Raw genomic sequence first — 25,468 nt, forward strand, 5'->3', positions numbered from 1 at the left:
TGACCCTGAGCCTATCAACGATATTAAAACTTAAAAAAAATAATAAAAATCAATACTTAAAAAAACCTCATTACAAGTTAAATAAAAATATTTTGTTAATACGAAATAATTTTAATAAAATTATGATAATAAAAATTAGCTTTTATTTGTTTTCATAATTTAAATTATCAAGTCATTGTTTTTAATGACTTCACGGTAACTTGAAAAAAAAAAAAAAAAAAAACAAAATTAACCATGCAGATCAATTTGAATTAAGAATGAATCATAAAAAAAAAAAAAAAACATCTGTATCATTATCATCATCATCCTCATTGTCATAAAAAAATTATTATTTCGTTTTTTTTTAGTTCAATTATTGTTTATTAAAATAATAATAATTATTATTGTTAATATTTGTCTTACCTGAATTCTTGGACGTTGACGATAATCATTACGTCTGGTTTTGCAGGTATTTGCCCTGATTGTTTGATACTGTGATGATGGTGCTGGTGGCGGTGGTTGTGAACGTCTAACAGTACCATCACTTGGATTAATTGGTGTTCTTGTTGTTATTGTTGTTGCTCCAATTGTTTTAGATTTTTCTATATTTGACAATTGTGTTACCAGTGTTGTTGCTGTTGATGTTGCTACTGGTGCTGGTGATGTTATTGTTTTACAATTTGTTATTGTACTTGTTGATGTTATTGAACTTGGATAAACAGACGGTGTATCTCTGTGACTTTTTGTTCTTCTTAAAAGACGTCTGACCGTATTTTTAACAGTTGCAGCAATATGTGTACCACCGCCTCCACCACCGCCACCATTACCACCGTTACTTGTTTCGTTTGTTGATTTATAATCAACTTTTTTAATACGATTACTTGCTGGTGCAACACGATGACCACCTGACTCCATTACGTACATTTTAAATTTTTTTTATTAAATGTTTTAACACCGATTTCAACTACACAAGATATATATAATATATTTTTTAATTTCACTTGATCACAATCAGTCAAATTTTCTGCTCCAGTTTTTATGATATATTTTCTATTTTTTTTATGTAATATTTATTTATATTATGAATTATTATTTTAATAATTAAAAATACATTTAACACTTAATAGTTTTTATAATGGAAAATAATAACAATCAACATTTATAAAATAATGTTGATGAATAAAGTTGGAATATAGGGGTGTTTAGTTTTTACATTAAAAGACAGACAGTTAGCCTGTAAAGGTCATGTTGAAACACCGGTGAGCAACGTTCAACATAACGAGTAGTAGTGACGTTATTTCTGACGTCACAATATCTCACTTTTTATACTAAAAAAAAAAAAAACAACAATCTTATGTCTCATAAAAATATTTGCTTTTCAAATTAATCTTTAAAAAAAAAAAAATTGGCGAATTTTTTTTTCTTTTTCTTTTGTGGCAATTTATGTTTTTATTATTTTTCTCTTTAAAAAAAATTATAAGAAAAACAATTACATGTTTTCTTTGTTTTATTTAGTTGAAAAAAAAAAAAAAAAAAAAAAAAAAAAAAATTTGTGATGACAATATTAATGCATAGAATGCAAGTTGTAACACGTGTAAAAATTATCATGACGTTATCTTGCTGTCATTCATAAAAACTCCAATGACAAATTGGAATTTTAAAAAAAATATTTTTTTAATGTTTTGATATTTAAAAAAAAAAATGTATGATTCATCAAAGATTCGATTTTAATTAAAAATAAAATTATTAATTATTTTATGAAACTCTTGTTTTTGTTTATATTTTTAAGATAAATAAAATCGATATTAATAATTTAAGTATAAATGAGGTTCAAGGTTGTTTAATTAAAAAAAAAATGTATTTAAAATCATTTTGAAAAAGCCTCTAATGTGGTGAGCATTATTAATGATTGATTTTATTTTTAAATAAATTGATAATAATCAGTTTATATATATATATTTCATTTGAATTATCATTGTTTGTTGTTGGATGAAAAATTATTTATTCACAACACACGATGTATCATAGGAATGTAATTCCAGATTAAGTAATCAAAAAACGTATAGCGATATAAAATTTCTCACTTCAGCAATTTTGTCTGTATTTTAATAATAATATTAAAATTAAAAAATTAAAAAACATTACTTTAATATCAGTGTTTATAATACAACTTGATATTTAAATTGCTTTTTTATATATATTATTATGATTTTTCAAGTTCTTTAATTTTTTTCTTGAGTAAATTAAGTGTATATCTGTGTCAGAGGAAGAACAAATAGACTAAGAAAAAAATATGATGATGAACATTGATGTACCAACTATATGGATAATTGACAATTATTTAGTATCCAACTCAGTAACCAACTGTAGTTTTTTTCAATTGACTAGTACCACCCACAAGTCCCTGTAATCAACTCGTCAAATACAATCTCTCTTCCTTGATATTATCAACCGGTTTGAAGCGCAAATATATATTCATAAGTGTTTATGAATATTTTCAATGACAAAAAATTAAAACAAAATTATATTTATTATATTTTTAAATTTTATATTTGCTTGTAACCTTATTTTACGAAGGCTGTTGTATTTTTATTTATTTTTTTTTTAATTGAGAAGATTTCTATTTTTTAAATTTCTTTAAAGCAAAAATTCGGAGCAAAAAAACCTTTTTTTTTAATTACTATCAACTTGTAACTATCAATTTAAATGAAATAAATTGTGTTTTGAGTTTGACAGATTTTTATTTATTAAGTCCGACTGAATTGTTGATGATTGCTCTCGAAATGTTTTAGTTTTCTAGCTTACCGATATCGACACGTATTCTTTTTTATTAAAGTTTTGATGTCAATTGATATTGGCAAAAAAAATATCTATAATTAATTGCAATTACTCACACGTAAAAGTATTTAAATTTTACAATTTTTAACGGTAACGAGAACCACAAGTCCCATTAATAATTACCAATTGTTTTTAATTTTATTTTTATTGTCTTTTTTAATAATAATGGTTTCTAATAATCAGACAAGTCATGTGAATATATTTATAATAATGATAATAAATAAATAAAATATATTTACAATTTATAAATCATCTGATAAGAATAAACATTTTTATTTTTCCCTTAAAATATAAAATTAATCATCTGTATCATACTCTCATAGTTGATATTAAATTCTCATTGAGATTTGAATTTTTACTATTAAATAAATGAATGTCTTTTAGACGACTGGCAATTTTATATAAAATTGGTATTAAAAAAAAAAAAAGAAAACCAGAGAAAACAAGTATTATTTGAGTTTGTAAATTTAAATCTCAAATTTATATGGAAATAGTTTAATTTAACTATCGAAAGAAAATAAAAAGAAAACAAAAAAAAAAAATTTTTCTCTCATCAGCTACGCTCTAAATATATCAATTTTTTTTTGTAATTTAATTAATTTTATAAATACACAATAGTTTATATTTAAACAAACACCAAATATTACAAATTTATGCCAATCACATGATACAAAAATATTTCAAGTAAAAATTATGACAGCTATTAAAAATTATACTCCAATATTTTGTTGAAACATACTTTCAACACATTAAAAATTACTCAAGATTAAATCGAAATCATACAAAATTAAAAAATAAAAGAAGCACACTGAGTTTATTCTCTCGACTTCCTAATGCAGTTAGCATTAACCGAGTTAGTATTTATATATATTATTTAGTTTTTCTATATACAGTGGCATACATTTAACAGAGACTTTAGTCAAGTATTATTATTATTATAATAATTATTATTACTATCATTAGTAAAACACACGTAAGGCTTGGCTAGCGTGACATTACCAACCCACCCAACCATCCAACAACATCCTAGACCTGCCCAGATTGATAGATTCTCATATTCTCATAAATCGAATATTTATTTATTTAATAAATAAAATAACTTTTATGCATTGATATAATATATATTGCAATTATTTATTGAATTTATCTGATAAATTTCACTGGCATTTTAAGGCCACAATTTCACCATCTGTGCTCTTTCGCATCATTGATAAATATTTAAAAAAAAAAAAAAACCACAACCGTGGATTGAAATAAAAAAAAAGATTCACAAATCATAAATTGAGTAATAATGTAGCAGCTTGAATTTTAAATTTTCGAATATTCCTTCAATAAATGAGCAAAAAAAAAAAACATAATAACAATAATGAAGGTCCTGGTATGTGGCTAGATAGACTATCCTCTCTCAATTCCACAATAAAAAAAAATATATACACCTGAGAGAAAAAATATTCCACCACATTATTGCACATAACGTGCCACAAGAAAAAAAAAAAAATTCCTCAAAACTATTGGCAAATAAAGTATTGAATAAGAAGATAAAAAAAAAAATTTATACAATTTTTTTTTACATACAAAAATAGTTTTAAATAATAAAAAAAAAAAAAAAAAAATATTAACTAATAATATTTTAACACTATTACACACGTTGATAACTCACTGGAAATTCCGTCGCGAAAATTGACAATGATGATGATGATGATGATAATTAAAAATAAAATGACAACAACGCCGAAAGAACGAGACAGAAAATGATGAATATTCGTATGAATAGAATTTGAAAAAATAAAAAAAATAAAAATTTGAATAGTAGCGACTCGTAACGGTGATGAGGTCCGCTTTGGATCGGCAGAAAATAAATATGTGTTGCTCGATCGCGGGCCTCGTGGTAACTGAGTCGCACGCGCGGGGACGACCGTCACTGCTGGAAGAATGAACAAGCACTGTGTGTGTATCAAATGAGAAACTGAGAGAGCCATAATCATCAAAAATAATATTTAAAAAATCAAATATAAACGAATATTAATATCAAAAAATAATTAAAATTATAAACATCCTGATTATATATTTTTTTTATTTTAATTTAAAATATCTACACATCAAAAACTATTCATACAAAAAAAAAATATATCTACTCATGCAAGTTTGAAACAATAAAAAATATTGTGTAATATAACAAGTATATAAATTTAAAAAATATTATTAGAAATGGAGATTTTAAATTTGATGCTAAATTTATTGATCACAAATCAGTATAAAAAAAATATTTATAAATTTAAACAGAAAGAGTGTTTGTGTGTGTGTATGCAGTTATTTATTATTATTTTTTTTGTATAATTATATAGACTCAATATGTGACTGTTCACACACTTTCCTCCCTCTCTGAGCCACAATAAATCCCACACACAAAACCAACTTTAAAAATTTTTTCCGCTTAGCTAAACTCTCATGTATTTTATTTATTCTCATATGGATAGTTGTTGATTATTCCAATACTGTTGTATAGACTATAGACTACAGTTTATACACATACATTGTTTTATTATTTTATATATTTTCTATTTCTATCTATAAATATACTGGTGTGCATGTATATAGAGAAATATAGTTGGTTGAATGAATTGAAAATTGAAACAATGCTCGATGAATTTACTTTGTGCAATACACAAGTTATAATATTTGTCTTTGAATTGAATAAACTTGTACCAGTTGATAAATTTAATGATGATGTTGATGATATTGATGGTAGAGGTGGAAGAAAAAATGTCATGAAGGTTACCATTGCGGAATGTAAGGGCGAAAAAAATATATATAATAATAAAAATATTAAATAGCAATTATAATGATTGTTTGAAAAGATCAAGAATAATGTCGTAAAAAGAAAAAAAATATGTATGTAGTTATATTATTGTATGTAGGATTTGATATTTTACTTGATGATTATAGTTAAATATATAATTTACTTTTGTTTAGTATTTATTTTTATTATTTTACATATTTAGTTTTTTATTTATTTATTTTTTTTATTGAACATGTTAATAAGACGAGAATAAAGATTCCCTTTTGTGTTATCAGAATGGTCAATGAGGTCGATTATTATCCGGTTCTTTTGTTATTGAGGGGAATAATAAATGTATATTATGTTACTGTATATACGTGTAAAATTAAACGATAATAGTTTATAAATTCTTTGAAAAAATTAAATTTAATTTCAAATTGATTATTTATTTTTTTAGTGGTGACATTGTGAGTAAAGATATAAACAGACCTTCCTTCTTGTCTACGCCTATATAGATAAATGACCAATGACAATGCTAATTATTATTATTAACGTGATAATGTATTATGCACTGTTTGAACAAAAATATGCATTTTATTTTTTATATATACTGTTGTTATTTTAAGTCTGTCTGGCTGTATTTGATTTGATATCACGACTAAATATATAATCATCAAGAAATAAGTTAAATCAAACTTTCCGGGTCAAATCATCCGGAAATAAAATATCCTGATTAGTAATATGCCAAAAAAAAATAAATAAATAAACATCTTGCAGCTTTTGTTGGTATTCGAAACATGAGCTATTATGAAATTTGAATAAATAATTATAAAAACAATACAAGCATAGTTACAAATAAACATATAATGATGATCATAAATATTTAAAATTTGTCAAAAGTAATTATGACAAGAGTATAATCAGCACGATAAATAAATAAATATTACATTTAAAAATTTATTTATTTTTTTAAATTTACTACTATCATATATCTTGGATAAATTGTAAATAAATTTATTTAAAAATTAATTAATAAGTCATCGTGTTGTAATGACTCAATGTTATTATTATCTTATTTATTATTATATATTATTAATCAAATAATTATTATCCTATTTTTGATGAATTTGTAATTTATTTATATATTTTTTTTTTTTTTCATGCGATCACATGTGAAATTTTAATTTTTGTATAATTTTTATCTTGTGTTTTCTATTTTTTTCCAACAAGTGTAAAATAATGACAGCATGACAATTACATGTATTCGAGGCTAATTGTGGGTGTTTTTAAAATCAACGTAATATACAACAGTGTACACGGTTTTAATCTCATTATGTTGGTGCATGTTAACATGCATCTAGTGGCTGAATTCTAAGATACAAAAATTTTGCTATGTAAACAATAAGAAAAAAAAAGTAAAAATTCCATTATTTATTTTTAGGAATATTCAATTTAAAATACACGGTATATACGTGAATAAATTTTTGATGCGTGCACAATTATTTAAAGATAAAAGTGAAAGTTTTTTTCATTTCATTATAATTATTATAATCAAGTTTATTTTATTTTAAATTTTTAAATTTATTTTATTTCTTTTTTTTTATTACTTTTTTCAATTGGATATTTTTGCTTTTTTGGAGCAAAATGAAAGTTGTTTAAGAGCTTTTTTTTTAAATAATAAATTAGCTAAAAAAAAAGTTTTTTAAATTTGTCTTTTTTTTTTTTTATGAATTTTCTTTCGCTTTTTGAGTGATATTATTTTTTTTTTTTCATTCCAATTGAGATGAATATATGCCTTGCTTATTTTAATAAAAAAAAAAAAAAGAACTTGAAAAAGCTTTTTACTCAATTACCAAGAGAGTATACTATAAGATTATTAAATTTTTTCGTTTATTTATTTTTTTTAATAGCTATTATATAATGAACCAATTTTTTTATTTATGTATTCATTTTTTTTTTTTATTACATCGAAATTTGATTCTAAAATTTAATGCACACGTCAGCATTATTGCTAATTATTTTTTTTCCAATTACATTCATCGATAGTACTAATTTCGATGGCTTATTGTTTTTTTTTCTTTCTTTTTTTATCTTTACATACTTAACGATAAATAAAATACAAAAGAAAAAATATAAATTACAAAAATATTCTTAGAAAATATAGTTTTTTTTTTTTCAATAATATGATAACAGTTGTATATTTTAAATTAAAATGCCATTATTTTCTCAGCACATCAACCCGAGTAAAAAAATAAAAGTTTAGTCAAATAGATTTTAAAAATATCAATAGGTGTTAATTTTGATTGATCAGTAATTTATAAATTTAAAAACACTCACTTTAAAACTAAAAAAAGTAATGATAGAATTTTTTTTTTATAGCAACTGTGTGCAGTATGCACGCATGCAGGATCTCACAAAAATTGAAGAATATCAGCCTTCATTTTATCGACAAATCAGTGAAAAAGATAGCCAGTTTATTCCGAGAATTTATAAGAGACATAATTGTGATAATAAGGTAGCAGAACAAAAAAAAAAAACAAATAACTCAAATAGCAAGGGGGAATTATTTATTTTTAATGAATGATGAGTTGATAAAAAGAATCAAAGGTGTTAACGAGTTGAAGACATAATTTTCCGAGACAATAAATAATTTTTCTTCAGCACGTGTATGTATGTACACATGAATTATGTAATTTAATGTATATATAAAAATTATTTCCGCATTTTAAGTATTACGCAAACTAGGTGTATATAAATCGTGGTTAAATTAACAACTTTAATTTTAAAATTATGAATTATTTATTTATATATAATCATCATTTAAAGAATTTGTTTTTTGTATCTAGTTTTTTTTCTATTTACAATGAGATCAACTTTCACGTGATCATATCTCCAGATATTTCTATTTTATTTCGTAATGATGTTAACACATCCACATGTGTCATATGCATCATGAGAATATTTAAATTAAACATTGGAAAAACACAAATGTGATAATAATACTACTGATAAACTCAGTTTTCATCACAATTTACTATCAAGTATTTTATTTTTTGTTCTGATTTTTTTTAATTTTATTGTAAATTAATTTCCATTTAATTTTAATATTTTATTTGTTTATTTTTTTTTAACAAATGGATATTGACCATTGCTTCGTTTTGAATTTATTCAATAAAACGAATGAATAATTTCATTAAAATTACAATAAATTAATTATTGAAAATTTATTAATCATCCACATTAAAAATGTTCTAAAAAAAAAAAATCAAAAAACCTGCTAGAAAATGTGACAATAAAAATATCCACTATCGATCAAGTAAAAAAATTAATAAATTACAAATCCATCAAAAATAGGATAATAATTATTTGATTAATAATATATATAATAATAAAATAAATAAATACACATTTGATAAAATATTAATAAAATTAAATTCGAAATAATAATAACATTGAGTCATTACAATACGATGACTTATTAATTAGTTTTTGAATAAATTAATTTACAATTTATCCAAGATATATGATAGTAGTAAGTTTAAAAAAATAAATAAATTGTTAAATGTAATATTTATTTATTTATCGTGCTGATTATACTCTTGTCGTAATTATTTTTGACAAATTTCAAATAATCATCATCATCATTATGTTCATTTGTTACTATGCTTGTATTATTTTTACAATTATCAATTTTAATTTTAAAATATCTCGTGGCTTTTTCTACCAACACTTACAAGATATTTATTTTTTTTTCTAGTGGAAAATTATTAACCATGACGTTGTTTCAACTGAGAAATTTCTGTTTAAAATATTACTGAATGACTTGTTTAGTAATTGCTTCATTTATGTTCTTTAGTCAAGTGCAACTTGACCAAAAGAAAAATACACAAATTAGACAGTCCAATTACTATTCAGTTATTTTAAAAAATTAAATATAGAAACATGTTACACCCAGTGGCCCAGTGTAAGTGCATATAAAAAAATAATAATAATAAAAACACGTTCAACCACTAAACACTCACTTGGGGTCAGGTGTTACTGGGTTAAGATGCTCGATCGATCCACCAGAGACTCGCCTCACTATGTCTTCAACTTTACAAAAGGAAAAAAAAAAAAAAAATACTTTACCGGCTTGAAGGCGGTTTATCCAACTTTTCATTTCAATGTCAAAGTCTGTGAATAGTTTTTAAAAATATTTTCAACAACAATAAAAATAATAAAAATAATAAAATTCATTTGACAAAATGGGTGGACTGGCAATAGATAAATTTATGTGTCAACTTTGCAATTGGACTGGGTCCGGTTGAGAACTCAACCTGCTACCATTTATGGTATCGATGTCGTCCTCGAGAACTTTAAATCCCGTAAATTCAATTGACTAAGTACACATCTAAATAATTTTTTGTCAAATAGAATAAAATCTTTAAAAATATAACTATTTAAACATTTAAACAACAATAATAATAATATTTTATTATTTATTTTTTTTAATTGTTATTGTTTTTATAATTGTGGTAATAACAATCATAATCAGCATGTAAGCATTAAATTTCAAAAGAAAATTAATATGACATTTCAAATATTACTTGACAGCATATAGTTAAGACAGATTAATTTCATCAATGACATTGATTTTTTATTTAAATTATAATTTCATTTATTTTCTATATCAAGAAATTCATTTTGAAATATAAACGCCTAAATAAGTATGGCCTTTGTTCGAAGCCATACATCAACAAACTGCTGATGTGATTTTATAAATACCATCATTCGCCATCTAGCGGTATTTGAAATGAATCATCATCAAAACAACAGCCATTAAAAAAATTAATTTAAAAATTATTAAAACCAATTTTTTAAGTTTCTTTTTATAATTTTTCATGCCAGTAACATGTCTATTTTAAAATTTAATAATCATTTGAAAAAACAACAACAAAAAAAATTGTAATAATTTAAAAAAATAATAACTATTTCTAAATTTATGAAAAAAATAAAATCATAATATTTGTTGATTCGTTTGATGACAAGGAACAACACAATAAAATGAATTATTAGCGTGAATGATTTATAATGATTATATCAGCTGACTTAGTAAAGTGTCTAGAGTTGAAATTGAGCTCAACTAACAATTACGGTAACGAGTGTCAGATCACATCAGCGTCAACGTTGTTTAAATATTTCTGATGCCTATAAATATAAACTTAAAAAAAATAAAAAAAAAAAAAAAAAAACGATTCCCTCTATCAATGTGTATATGCATATGATAAATTGTGACAAAAATGTCAAGGACACTTATAATATTAGACAATAAAAATTGATTAAAACTTGTACAAGTATATAGTAATAAAAATAAATCAATCAACGTATGAATAAAACAAAATTTTGTTGTATATTAAGATAATAATAGAACAGACAATACGAATGATTATTAAAAAAAATAATAAAGCATCAGCAATGTATTTAAATGATGACGTATCCACCAAAACAAATGATTAAATTTTATCATGATAGTCAAGCAATAATCAGTTACAGTTAAATATGCAATATAAAATATTATTAATATGATTTGATAGTATTATTAATAACTTACTTTTGAATTTGTGACGCGGTCAGCGGGTACGGATTCGGGAACAGTTTGAAGTGTGCTCCGCATCGTATTGTACATTATAGGCCAGCCAGGATTACTGCCTCAAACCCTCCAGCCTTTCGGTACTGTGATTTTTTTCCCTACGCCTGTAACAAAAATAACACGAAAAAATAAATTAATTATAATTTTATGTTATTATTTTTAACAATTATACGATAATATTTAAATGATTTTTTATCAAATGGTTAAAAGTTCCAGTGCTTGATAGATTTTTTTTTTTTACCATTTGAATTAAAAATTTATCTAGCACTTGTAAAATTTTATAATTTTATGGATCTAGTATTTGAACAACATCTAGATATAATTATTATAAAAATTTGGGAATTGAATTTCAATTATTTTTATTCTTTTTTTGAAATTTTTTTATAATAATTATTGAATGTTTTTGCTAGATGTCATATTTTTTTTCTACTTGTCGTCCATTTAAACTGTAAAATAATATTAAAAAAATTAAATTTAAATATCAATTTATGGTTTCTTAATTTTCTGCAAACTCAGAAAAAGTAAAATTTGTTAATTTGAATGTTTTTGTTTGTTCATATGAATAATTAATTAATTATTTCAATTTTTTAAATTTAATTTTCAAGGAAGTAGCGTTGATACATTTAGTTTTTCTTTTTCATTTCAATTATATGAAAAAAAAAAAAGGCGAAAGCAAACTGGCTTTCATTTTGCGGATTAAACATGATCAGACGCCTGGCGTTTGTTTATCATCAAACCACCAGTTCATAACACACTGAACACGTTGGAAAGTATTTGACGCAGGTAGACATAATGTCAAATAAAATTCACAACAATACAATTATACACACGGAAATGAATTTAAAACTCATTAAGTTTTAATCACTTCATATCTAATTATTGCTGCCTATTATTTTTTAAATATATATATATTATTATTTTTTTTTTTTATTCCTTTCTCCGTTGTGCAAGTTGGTGTACATAATTAAAAATATAATAAACCAAATAAAATCAAAACAAAAAATATTAAAAAAAAGCTCAATACCTAGATCAATTGGATGTGCTACTTTGAATGGACAGTGTTGTTTTAAAAAAAAAAATTCAGAGCAAGTGGGGGGCAATGAAATATGTGTTGATTCAGGCCAGAACTTAAAGGAGGTCATAAGCTTCCTTCCGTGTACGAAGACCACTGTCTACACGACACAAAAAAAAAAAAATGTATTCAAAAAATAATAACAAAGTTGGCTGATTCACCAAAAAATCCTTTTTACCTTATGTATCAACACAATTTCATTTTTTAACAAAAACAAAAATAATTAATGTCATCAACTGCACAAATTAATTTAAAAAAAAAAAGAACCCAAGAATGTTATATATATTTTAAAATAAATTAATAATCAAAACATTTATTTTTTTATTTTTTTTTTTAAATAAAATTATCCTTACTAGCCTTGGTCATTCAGAGAAATATTTAATTTTTCAACAAAACTCTTTGTCAACAACAAAAGAAGAATTGTAGAAAAAAAAAAAAAAAAAATCTGATGAATCATATCAAATATATGGAGATATTTTTATCAGTTTAATATTATAGCGAATAAATTCAATGAATTTACACAATACGTGTTAATTACTTTTAAAAAAATATATACTAAAGTGATGCATTGATTGATCAATGATCCAATCACCAATTTGCTATGAAATTACTTAAAAATTGAAAAAAAAAATTAATTTAATATTCTGGTTGAATGATTGAGCGAGACATATTGGATAATTATAATCATAGAGAGTGCAGCATCCGTACGGAGATGAGTGTCCTCAGACAAATTTAAAGGGCTGATACACATAGTGTCAAGGACATTTCATCAGAACAGACACAGACTGATAATTAATACTAATTTTAAATCAACGTGGTAATTTCCTGGCTTATATAAAACAAATTTTAAATAATCATCAAATGCAATTAACAAAAATCTAGTATTACAATTTATTTCGTTATTTTATTTAATCATAATAAAATATTAATTAAATACTAATATAATTAACATGATGATAAATTTATAAATATCATTAGAAAATATATATATTGACGAAAGTTGTCGTCTTGATGATGGAAAACATGTTAAAGGTGTGGTGGACACTGTTTGATACCGAATATAGAAATTGATGAAGGAAAGCGCGGTCGACCGTGAAAAACAGGATTTAATAAAAATATAATAAAAAAAAAGTGATACATCTCTATGATGAAAAAAAAAAAAAACAAAATAAAATAATTGTAAAAAACAAGCACAAAAAGCAAAAAAAGAAAATATTAAATATCAAAAATAAAGATGATAAATGAAATAAATAAAAAATGATGATAATGATGATGAATCCTATGTAAAATATATAATATCCTCTAGTTGAAAGTGAAGGGACTGTTTAACTCGTTGACCATTTATTCGACCTCGCAGTAAAATCCGTAAAGTCCTTCGAGGTCAGTAAAAAAATGTATTAAATTAACTCATATTTGAAAAAAAAATATTATGAGTAAATTAAAACAGCCAAATAATCTATGATAAATAAAATAATATTAATATACATAATGAAATAATAATAAGCCAGAAAACTAGACTTGGCCCTAACCAATGCTTTTGATGCACTCGTATTATTTTTATACTCACCACACACGTTTATGAAATCTCTATATTTATAATTGATATATATATATAGGTACATATATATGTATACACTAAATTCACACTTACATAGTTGAAAAATGAATTATAATTATTGCAGCACATTCATATTATCTAAGGTACATAAAAAGTCACAATAATTATTGTAACAAAAGATTGTCAAAGTGTGAGAAAATATATTTCAAATGAATATTATTATTTTTTAAAAAAACAACAATAACATTATTTTTAATTTCAACTAAAACTTGACACAAACAAACCGATAAACCGAGAGAACGTAAAGCATCACTCACTTTAACACAAAAAAAGGCCGTATGTTTGTTGGACTTTTCATGTAAAAAAAAAGCAAAAAAAAAAAAAAATTTTAATTCATTTTTAGGTTAGAAAAATAGTAAAAATATATTTTATAAATAAAGAGTAATTGTTGTATTATTGTAAAATTTTTTTAATAATTAATATATTTTGGTTGTTCATTTGATGATATTGATAAATAATTGTAAAAAGAGAAACACGATTATTGTCAGTAACCTAGAAAGCAGACAACAGCGAGGCAGCCATTCAGGATTACGGGACTCTTTTCATGATTCAACACCGATGCCAAATAAAAATATTATTTCAACAATAATTTAATTGTTAATAATATTTAATTATTGTTATTTAACTATCTTTTTTTTTTTTTTTTATTTTTTTCAATTATATACATATTGTTTTATTAATATTTATACTATTATTATCACGAAACTTTTTATTTATTTTTTTTTCTTTATTGTTGTTTTATATTTTTTTTTTTTTTTTTTTTATGTAAACTTCACTCAAGTGACGTTGATTTTATACACTTTGTTTTCACACTGACGATAACTATTTTTTAAAAATTTTTTTAGATGATGGATAGTTATTTTTATTAAATATTGTTGATTAATAGAGGGGAGAATTTATTTTATTATTAATTTGTATTACTGAAAAAAAGCCAAGAATATACACGACTGTAAATTGTATCCACAAAAGTTGACACAAGACCCGTTCTTCACTTGCGATCGAAAGCCTGGCTAGCTGCCCCCGCCCCCGCTAAACTTTTTTTTTTTTTCCTTTTTTTTGTGTTTTTATATATACCTATGTATTTTTTTTTTTTATTATCCCTTCTTTTAATTTACTGGCTTACGAAAAAAATAAGCTTGTATTTGTTGTAAAAAAAAAATTGATTTGTAAAATTTGTATATTTTAAAATGTAGATTTTTAATTATAATTAATGTAAAAAAAAATTAACTGGATAATATTTACCCATTTGTGACAGATTTCACCAACGAAAAACACACACCACATTAACAAATGTGCCACACTTATTATTTACAGACAATACACACTGTTAATATTTTTAAAATGGCTGACAATTTTATGATGTACAAGGGCGGTACTGGACAATTTAATTATGGCGCTCTTATAACGCCATACTGTTTTTTATTGTCGCTTATTGTGGATTAAGCTTGAGAAACAAAATTTATAATTTTTATATTAATTGTTTATTAATAACGTTGTTTTAATTGTTATATTTCTATTTTAATTGAGCTTGGTTAATTGCTTCATCAACTAAACCAAGAAAATACTAATTTTATATTCAATTAACAATAATAAATATTATTATTATTATTTATAAAATTTATATTAATTAATAATTAATTAAAAAACGATTTATTATTAATTTTATTATGCTTTATTATTTATAAAAAAGAAAAACAGTACAAGTTATCATGATTCAATGTGCCAGCTTGAATTATTTTTGAGGACAATATTTTTGGAGTAATTTTTCGTAAATTTCTTTATCAGTTGATAAGAATAAACAAAATATAACACGACTTATCTGTAACAAATGATCGAAACATTAATTACTTGATTGATTATTTATTAATATTTAAATAAAAATTATCAGTTGGAAAAAATATGTCGAATTCAAATGGCAAATTGCTATTTCAACATTTATTTTAATAAAAACATGTTCATTTAACATTTAGCATTTTTTTTTAAAGTTAATAAAAAGATAACATTTATTATCTGTTGATTATGCATGTAAAAAAATATTAAATGCTGTCAAGATTTTTTTTTAATATTAGACATTTTTTTTTATAATACTAATTATTCAACATTTTTCCAAATATTAAATTTTGACTGTCAAATGTTAAATTAACATTACAACAAAAATGTAAAACTAATATTATAGATGAATGTTAAATTAACATATTTAAGAATATGTAGACTAGTTTAAACATTTAAAAATTATAAACATTTACATTATTCTTCCCAATGTATAGTTTTTATTTTTTTAAATTATATATTTATAGATTAGATTTTACCTTTGGATGATGCTCCAGATGAAGCAAGACATGTCTCAAGGCCACCTCAGCAGCAGCCTGTTGTGGATAGCCATAAACTCCAGTTGATATACAAGGAAAAGCAATTGTTTTTATTTCATTATTTTCAGCTAATTCAAGACTGTTTATATAACAATCTCGTAATTTATCTGGTTTTTCACCACGGGGTCCAACAGTGTGAATAATATCTTTAAAAAAGATAAAAACCTTATTAATGAAATTGGAATTTTAGATAAATTATTTAATTAAAATATACAAACATTTTGCTGGTAATTTATAGCCTCCAGTTATTTTTGCTTCACCAACTTGACAACCTTTCAATGTAGCACATTCTTTTCGCAAATATGGTCCAGCAGCTCGATGAATGGCTCCATCAACTACAAATATAACAACAATTTTATTTAATCAATAATCAATCAATTGTCATTTTGGTTTGTTAATTTTAATTATCAGCTTTTATATTTATTTTTTGTTTGTCAACAAACCTCCACCACCGCCAAGGAGACTCTCATTTGCGGCATTGACAATTGCATCAATCTCCAATGTTGTTATGTCACCTTCCCAAATTGATATTTTATTTGCCAAACTGCTCATATCAAATTTATCATTTTCAGACTTTTTATATTTATCAATATTATCTTTATTTGTTTGCCAATACTCTGGCCATGTTGGAATATCATTAACTGATAAAATATTTTTTGTTGAATAATTTTTACGTTTTTCATTAATATCCATTCGTAAGTATTTTTCTATTAACAAAAATTAATTATTAAATACAATTTATTTATTTAAAATAATTAAAAATTAAATTTTACCTTTTTCTTCTATGAATGACATTGTAGTTGATTTTTGTTTAGTGTCAATTGATAATTGTTTATTTGTTTGTATTGAATGAGATAAATATTTAAATATTGTCAATCTTCTGAGAGTGAACTTTTTTTTAGAAAAAAAATTCATCCCTGGCTGCAGTCTCTGCTAAACACACTGCTAAAGTCCGTTTCTCACCATAAACAACGATATTTTTCCCCAGTTATCACTGAAAAGTTTAGTTCTTTCTGGTAATAAATTGATTTTGACCAAGGCTTTGCAAATGTGCCTACAGGGGCGCTGGCCGAGTCTCTCTAGAGGTCTCTAGTCTTCTTGGTAATTACATATACAGTCGTCCTACTGAATGACTTCCACCAAGTTCTCTCCACCCAAGCCTCAGGCTTCCCCTTCCATAACCAGTATCACAATTTCAATCATGCGCAGTTTATTTATTCTGTAACTCACACATTGAAAATAATGTTCTCATCGAGTGTCCGTGTGATCAGTGTGAAAACACCAAGATGGCTGCATATTATTTATATTTTTTGTTTTTTATTTACCTAGCTTAACCTGTATCTTCACATGTCAGTGTTTGTTTTTTTTTTGTCAACATTACAACATTTATGATTTTTTAATTAAAAATAAAAAAAGTATTATATTTTTAATAATATTTTGATTTTGTTATCAATTTGTGAATTGCTAGACAGAAGATAAATTATAAAAAAAACAAACAATATACCTATAAGAATTTTGATTTAAAATAGGTAAGTATTTACAAAGATTAATCTGTAATAAATTAATGAATTCATCTTTGAATAATAAAAACATTTATATTCTAGCAATGCTGAATAATTTAAAAAATATTATTGATTATTCGTACGGAGAACATGGATCCTTGCATTGACCAGGGTGAAAGTTATAACACAGATGAAACACCAAAATTAAAATGTCTATACTCGACAAATTTATACTTCATAAAAACAAACTTGAAGCTTTAAATTATTATCAAAACATCTATGTTTATCATAAAATTGGTAAAAGACATAAGGGTGATCCATAATTAGAACAATTTCAAGCTTTCTTGGTCATTATCTTGATGTACCAGGTGATTGATCTGCTTGGTTATGTTGTGCTGTTCTTGTGTCATAACAAATGATACAAAGGTAAATATAAATAATAAAATGAAAAATACATACAATAATAATTGAAAATAATTAATTAAAACAGGTTGTTTTTCGTTCATCAACAAGTATGGTTTATTTATTTATTGAAATGAGATGTGAAATGTGGGATTTTGATGTACATAGTGATTTATATTTTAAAAAAGCAACTCATGTATTTTCAGCTGAATTATATCAAAAATGAAAAAAAATAGGATTAATCATAAAGTAACAGTTGTATTATTTTTACGTAAATTTTATGAAGCTAAAAATATTGATGAATTTCCAAATTACATATGTGATTATTTACAAAAAAATTATCTTGGTAGATATTATGAAGATTTTTATAGAATTGCTGTACAAAATTAAAAATGTGAAGATTGGAATAATATATTTTTTAAGCTACGTAAAGTATTTACAAATTATTCAACAAGTGTATTGAATTATCATAAAAAACCAGGTATAACAATACCAACACTAACAAATTCAACAGCAGCACATGATAATTTTATTAAAAGATCTTGATAGAAGTTTCCTCTTCTTCTTTTTGAGGTCATTTTTTTTAATCATTTAAAAAAGTCACAGGAATAAAGTTTTTATTATTTTATTATTGACTAATATTTATTTTTTGTTATTCAATAACACAAAAAAAAAGATGATAAAAAAAAAGTTTGTACGTATAAATCAATATTCATTATTATTTATTTTTTATTTTTTTATCACACAAAAAAAAATATAATAAAAACAAAACTTTGTGCATTGAAATCAGAATATATATAAATTTCACTTTAACAAAAATACCCTTTAATTTTCACAACGTGACCTTGTAAAGATAAAAAAAAAAAAAAAAGGAAAAAACAAGTTCAGACAAAATAACTGTTTTAATAATATTTTTAAAAATCGATATAATCAATATTGTCAATCAACGATTATTATTACATAATGACGACAATTCTTAAAATACGTTGTAATTTTTTATTATTGCTGACACTTCAGTCACTGGTCTTAATCCGAGAAAAGTGTTAAGTGGTTGAGTCACAAAGGATAAAAATTTTCCTTTGTTTCCCTGTGTTCAGTTTGCCTGTGTTCAGTTTAAGTGTCGGAGAGATCGACAGATCGAATTACTACTGAAAAGGCGGTAAAAACAAACCTCATGAAAAAAAAACATTTTTTTTTAAATAAGAAATATTTCAAGCATTTATAATACAGATAATTTTTCTTTATGTGTTGGTCATTAATTATTTTATTTAAAAAATTGAAAAATGTAAGAAATAACGAATAAAAATGACAGAATAATGTGAAATAAATTCAAGGTTTGCTAAAAAATTTTTTAAAAATCCAGATGTTGGTACAATTTTTTTAAGAAACGAAAAATCAATTATATCATTAATTTTTTTTAAGGAAATTTATTTAATCAATTACAAAAGCACGAGGCAACAGTCAACAGTGGTTAATTTTTTACATTTCATGATAATGACTAATTTCGTATAGTGCATGGTGTACCAGTTAAAACTAGACTCATATGATGAAATAATTTTGCTCAGGTAATATTATATCTACATATTTTTACAATATTTATATTTATTTTTTTAGATCTTGGAATAAAATAAATAACTATATATTTCCTGCAAGTAGACGAGAGCCAATTTATCCAATAAAATAATATTAATATGAAAAGTAAATTAATAAACACATTACTCAAAAAATAAAATAAGATAATGTTGTCATAAATAAAATTATTTAAACTGTCAATCAAAAAAAGAGAGTACAACAAAAATTCTGACATGTTTTTATAAACATTTAATATATATGACTGTTATTTAAAATGTCATTTATAAATTAAATTTGAAAGTGATGATTGTTGTCAATTACTTAATTCAACAAATGCACCATGCTTAGTGGAAAAACTGTACGTGCAAATAACGTACGCATAGGTGTTTCATCACATCATCATACTTGTATGAAAATCATGACAAAAATCATCAATTACATATCAAACGAAATTAAGATACACAATTGTTGTTTATTACTAAATCGAAAGATGGATTATTACATCCTCTAGCACTTTGATTTTTGGCTTTATGGTATATTTTTAGTGAATATAAACTTTTCATAATTATCTTGTTGGCTTGCTGTTGATGATAAGAAATTATTTATTTGAGTTTTCAATGTATCATCGACTTCAACATCAATATCATAACAAGCTGTTTGTTTTCTTTTTGTTCCTTCAACACTTATAACATGATTTATAACAATTGGATGTGGTGGATGTAATAATGGACTTAAACGTTGTGGAATGTCAGCAAATTTCATACGTGGACATGTAAATATTTGCTCCAAATATTTCTCACAATTTATAAATTCACGCTCATGACAATCTTGCAGTTTATGAGTTTTTATATATTGCTAAAGTGCTGATATTATAACAGGTCGAGTTTGTGTATAAACACCCAACAAACGAGCCAGTCTTGGATCCAATTTAAACTGAGCATTTAAAAAAACATCAAATTATTAATCTAATACAAGTTAATTCATTTTATACTATTATATTTTTTTCTAGATTTACCTGGAGTGGCTGATAATCCAAAAGTAAAAGAATTGTGCATCGAACATTTTTATCACCAGGACATTTTACTTGAAAACCATTAGTTTCTTGAGGTGTCAATGTACGATGCCATTTAACCATATGATTATCTGGACCATATAAATCTTTGTCCAATTCAATAACCAAACTTTTGAAAAATGATGAAAATTTTCGTTTGACCTTAATTAAAAAAAATAAAATAATGATGATAATAATTGTAATACATATTTCAATAAAATAATTATACTTCACTGTATCATTTACCTTGTTTGCATCATTTTTTGTATCGTGTAAAAGTCTTCCTTCAACTCTAAGTTCCCATGATGCGACAGAACCTGCTTCACCTTCACCAGCTTCTTTTGCTGAATAAAATGTATTTGATATAAATACCTATACGTAAATTTCTTTTTTTGTTTCATTGGACGTTTTAATGCCTCTTGTATATCCAGTCTTTTACACATGATTGTTGTATCTAATTTTTCTTTCAAATGCAAGTAAATCCATATATGCCTGTGATTCTGGTACTAAATCACGTAGCTTTTGTGGCAATATTTTATCAGCCAATTTTATACAAATGTATTAGCCATGTGGAATGTACAAATAAACATCAAGATTTACAACTTGTTCTAAATGCAGTAAATTATGTTGCTGTTAGTTTTATAGAAACATTTAAAAGTAGTGCATCATTATTTACTGTTACCATTGATTTAAAATGGTATATTTTTTTCATTTTCAAAGTATAACAGCATATGTACTAATCGATTATATTAGTCCAGTTACTCACAGATAATTTTATCGACAACATGAATCAAAAATATTAATAATTTAATATTTATTTATAAATTTTTTTGGTGTTGCAAATAATGCTAAACGAGCATTTTTAATTTGGCTCTCAGTTTTATTATTTGATTCAAGAACTGGATTATCAGCACTTGGAACATGTACAGTTATTGCTGGTGTACTTTTGTAAAATTAGGCTCAAGAATATGATAGAAATATAATAATGAAAATGCAACTTAATTCCATAGATTATTTGCTGCATCAAAATATGTCTTTATACTCCAAAAGATGATCTTCAATATTATTTTTAAACGGAAAAATCCATAATTTATTTTCATTTTCAGTCAATCAAAGTTTATAGGTATGTTGTAGATTTTGAATTTCTACATTTGGATTCATTTCGATAATTATATCTGTAAATAAAGATATAAACAATTATTAAAAATATAAACTATAATATTTAAATAAAAAAAATTAATTACTCCATCAGTTTATTGTCATATGACAAAAAAGAAGGAAAAAAAACAAGCACAAGCACTAATATTATTTTTTGTAAATGACATTACCCATGATTAATTATGAATGTAATGACATGTAACTATGAAGTTCAATAAGTAGAATTTTAAAATGTCATCATTGATGATTAATAATGTCCAGTATTTAGCACCAAATAATTCTTGAACAATTCACATCAACAAAGTTTACACTTGGCATAACCTCGTAAAACTGACATTTGTGTGTTGCTGATTAATATACAATAAGTAATTTTTTTAGTTGAACTTTTAAATTGTATTCAAGCTTATTGAAATTTATCCATTGAACTCATGACGTTGTAGTGATGATAAAAAACAATTCAGGCATTCATAGTTTTGGTGATGTTTTCTGTACAAAAAATGAATGAAGTGATCCTGACACTCGTAGTGACATGATTGTTGATGTCTATTAGGACACTATATTTGTTTATCCAAGTTGTTTGATATCTAAACAATAACATTATAAATTATTTGTCAAGGATAAAATTATTTGAAAATTTATGAACACATACTTTTTCATGATCCAATAAATTAAAATTAAAATAAATCCATAATGTCATGCTTGCTGATGTCTATTGAGAATTTGTAGATATTTTTCCGAGTGTTACTAATCGAAAAAATAAGATTAATTTGTTTATTAATAATAATATTATTCAAGAAGTTAATTTGACACATACCTGTATGTTTTTAATATCACTTTTAATTTACTAGTCAAGTATTTTTTTATCACTAACGAATTTGTCAAAAATAATAATAAGATTTAGGTATATGAAAATTACTAACAATAAATAAAAAATTATTCAATTGAACATTTACATCATTAATTTTATTTTTATATAAACAATTAATTATGAATGTCAACAAATGTCAACAAAAAAAGTAATAATAATAAAAGCACGTTGATGATACGGGTTGGGTTGGGTCAAAATTTTGGAAATAGTCAGACATCTTGGTTTTCTCATGGACACACCGAATATTTTCAATGTGTGAGTTGCAGAATAAATAAACTGCGCATGATTGAAATTGTGATACTGGTTATGGAAGGGGAAGCCTGAGGCTTGGGTGGAGAGAACTTGGTGGAAGTCATTCAGTAGGACGACTGTATGCTCGAATCAAAATTTTTTGTATTGTTGTTGTTGTTCATGGACTAGAAATACTACATACTTCTACCATGATAGGAACCTCTCTTTCTAACATACTGTTTTGACATCTATTTATTTATACTGTTGGAATTACTAATTAATATATGTGGAGCATGTTTATAAATAATCAAAAAAAAAAAAAACCAAGAAAGTTTAACAAATAAATTATAGTATCAAGTTGAACCAATTAAAAGGTAATTATAATAAAATCATAAAATCACCATTAGTAGATTCTGGAAATAATTATTATTTTACTAAGTATATTTACATAACCGATAAATAGCCGTATTTTTCATATTAAACTCAATTTTTAACCACTTTGCGCATTCGTAGGAATTTTTTCCATATTTTTCCCGTAATCCTGAGAAAATTTCCTATAAGAAACCGACAAAAAAATGTCTCGGATATCGGAATATCCCCGTATTTATTATACTTGGATTTATTCAAACAATTATTTACTATTTAAAATAAATGTTTTTTTGAATAAACTTTTTTTTATTTTCTTATTTATCATTTTCTCATGTTTTATTTTTTGTTAATTTTCTAATTTTCAATCCATGAATACTAATGTTTCTAAACTTATGTGTTTCTAGTGGCTTTTGAGCAATATAATCATTATATTTATATTTTGCAATTGATTAATGACATAATTATTATACAAACTGGCCATATGAAGTGCGCAATCAAAAGTTGTAATAATAAAAAAGAAAAAAATAAAAACAGAAGTATTGGGTACCACATTTTTCCAACTGATGAAGGTAGAAGAGATGTCTGGATAAGAGCATGTCAACGTGAAAATATTGACTGGAAAAAAGGTAAAATATATTTATTTTTATGTCAAAACATAACAGATAAAAAGAGAATAATATTAACTATTTTTTAAATTACAGAAAGAATATGTTCTATTCATTTTGATGATAATGCATTTAAAAAGTCAACAAAAAAAAACAAGTACAATGCATTTGCAATTGGAGCACCTCATGGCAAAAGATATCTTCAAGATGATGCTATTCCAACAAAATTTTTGCCCTCAGATTTGGCAGAAAATAATGTATTTGTTTGTCAAAATGAAACAAAAACTACTAATACAAACGATAATTTGTCTTTTGAAAGTAATTTTCAAAATAAAATTTTGTTAAATACCAATTGTCAAGATCTCAGTTATGAAAAACAAAGAAACGAAGATAAACATAACGTTGCAGTTCAATCAATAGCAAATACAAAAAATGTATTAAAAACAGTGACTAATTTACAAAAAGATATAAAAGAACATGACAAATGTTTGATGAGTAATTGTTTGCAAGACCAAGAATTTATAAAAAAATCAAACTGTTCAAATATAGCTGCAAATAAATGGAAGGAAAAATATGAACAATGTAAAAAAGAAAAAGAAGAATTAGAACGTCAATTTAAAAAATCAGCTAAGACCGTTGAAAAAATTTTAAAAAATGAAGAAAAATGTAGAAAGAAGTATGAGAAAGAAGTTGAAGCATCAAAAAAAAGAGAAATCAATTATGAAAAAAATCTTGAAGCAAGAAATAAAAAGATAAAAAAATTAGAAGACACTATTAATCAGCATCAAAATTCTCTATCTAAAATATTTTCTCCAAATCAAATCAAAATACTTTTTCAAAATAAAAAAAAAACTCATTGGGATGCTGTAGATATTGCTGGAGCAATATCACTGAGAGCTGTAAGTTCCAAATGTTACAGATATCTTAGAGAGAATCTAAATTATCCTCTTCCTGGTTTTTCAACATTAAGGACTTGGGCACAAAAATTAGAATTAAAAGAGGGTATATTATTTAATGTGCTAGACATAATGGAAATAAAAGGAAAAAAAATGTCTAGTTATGATAAAATTTGTGTACTGAGTGCTGATGAATTTTATTTGTCTAACCAAATGGCAATCGATAAAAAAGATGAACAAGTAATTGGTCCACATACCACTTGTCAGTTTATTATGGCAAGAGGGTTGTTTTGTAAATGGAAACAACCAGTTTATTACAAGTTTGACCAGCCACTTACCAAAGAAATTATATTTGAAGTAGTAAAAGCATTGTACAACAAAGGATACAGAGTTGTTGCTTTAACATCTGATTATGGTGCAACAAATCAAGCATTATTGACAAAATTAAATATTGGATATACTTGTGAGGATAATACTGAAGCTAATTATAACGTTAAACGAAAAACTTATTTTGATCATCCATGCAACAA

At 24.3% G+C, this 25,468-nt stretch overlaps 2 protein-coding genes and 1 pseudogene across 24 annotated transcripts in view; all 3 read right to left on the reverse strand.

The window, feature by feature from the left end:
* LOC122849060 (serine/threonine-protein kinase MARK2-like) overlaps positions 1 to 15,281 on the reverse strand; it is a 37,400-nt gene extending 22,119 nt beyond the window's left edge. For 15 of the 23 annotated variants that reach the window (XM_044147599.1, XM_044147590.1, XM_044147591.1 and 12 more), the window contains exons 1-2: positions 15,158 to 15,281; positions 11,187 to 11,329 (exon numbers count right to left, since the gene is read on the reverse strand). Coding sequence is in view for 6 of the 23 variants with exons in the window: in XM_044147607.1 (XP_044003542.1) it covers positions 403 to 903 (501 nt within the window). In the remaining 17 variants the exon portion in view is untranslated. Of the gene's footprint in view, positions 1 to 402; positions 1,308 to 4,464; positions 4,711 to 11,186; positions 11,330 to 13,864; positions 14,947 to 15,157 lie in introns of those variants that run through there. The other 8 variants (XM_044147607.1, XM_044147605.1, XM_044147609.1 and 5 more) reach the window with 6 other exon arrangements.
* Positions 15,282 to 15,571: 290 nt separating this feature from the next.
* Positions 15,572 to 17,247, reverse strand: LOC122849063 (macro domain-containing protein RSc0334-like). Its single transcript, XM_044147612.1, has 5 exons — positions 17,058 to 17,247; positions 16,728 to 16,991; positions 16,503 to 16,619; positions 16,225 to 16,430; positions 15,572 to 15,734 (listed from the first exon to the last, which is right to left on the reverse strand). The coding sequence occupies exons 1-5, from the start codon at positions 17,197 to 17,199 to the stop codon at positions 15,648 to 15,650; spliced, it is 816 nt and encodes a 271-aa protein (XP_044003547.1). The 5' UTR covers positions 17,200 to 17,247; the 3' UTR covers positions 15,572 to 15,647.
* Positions 17,248 to 20,111: 2,864 nt separating this feature from the next.
* Positions 20,112 to 21,357, reverse strand: LOC122850351 (annotated as a pseudogene).
* Positions 21,358 to 25,468: the final 4,111 nt, after the last annotated feature.

Source organism: Aphidius gifuensis, linkage group LG2 (assembly GCF_014905175.1).
Source record: "Aphidius gifuensis isolate YNYX2018 linkage group LG2, ASM1490517v1, whole genome shotgun sequence".
In the NCBI taxonomy this organism is placed as follows: Eukaryota; Metazoa; Arthropoda; class Insecta; order Hymenoptera; family Braconidae; genus Aphidius; species Aphidius gifuensis.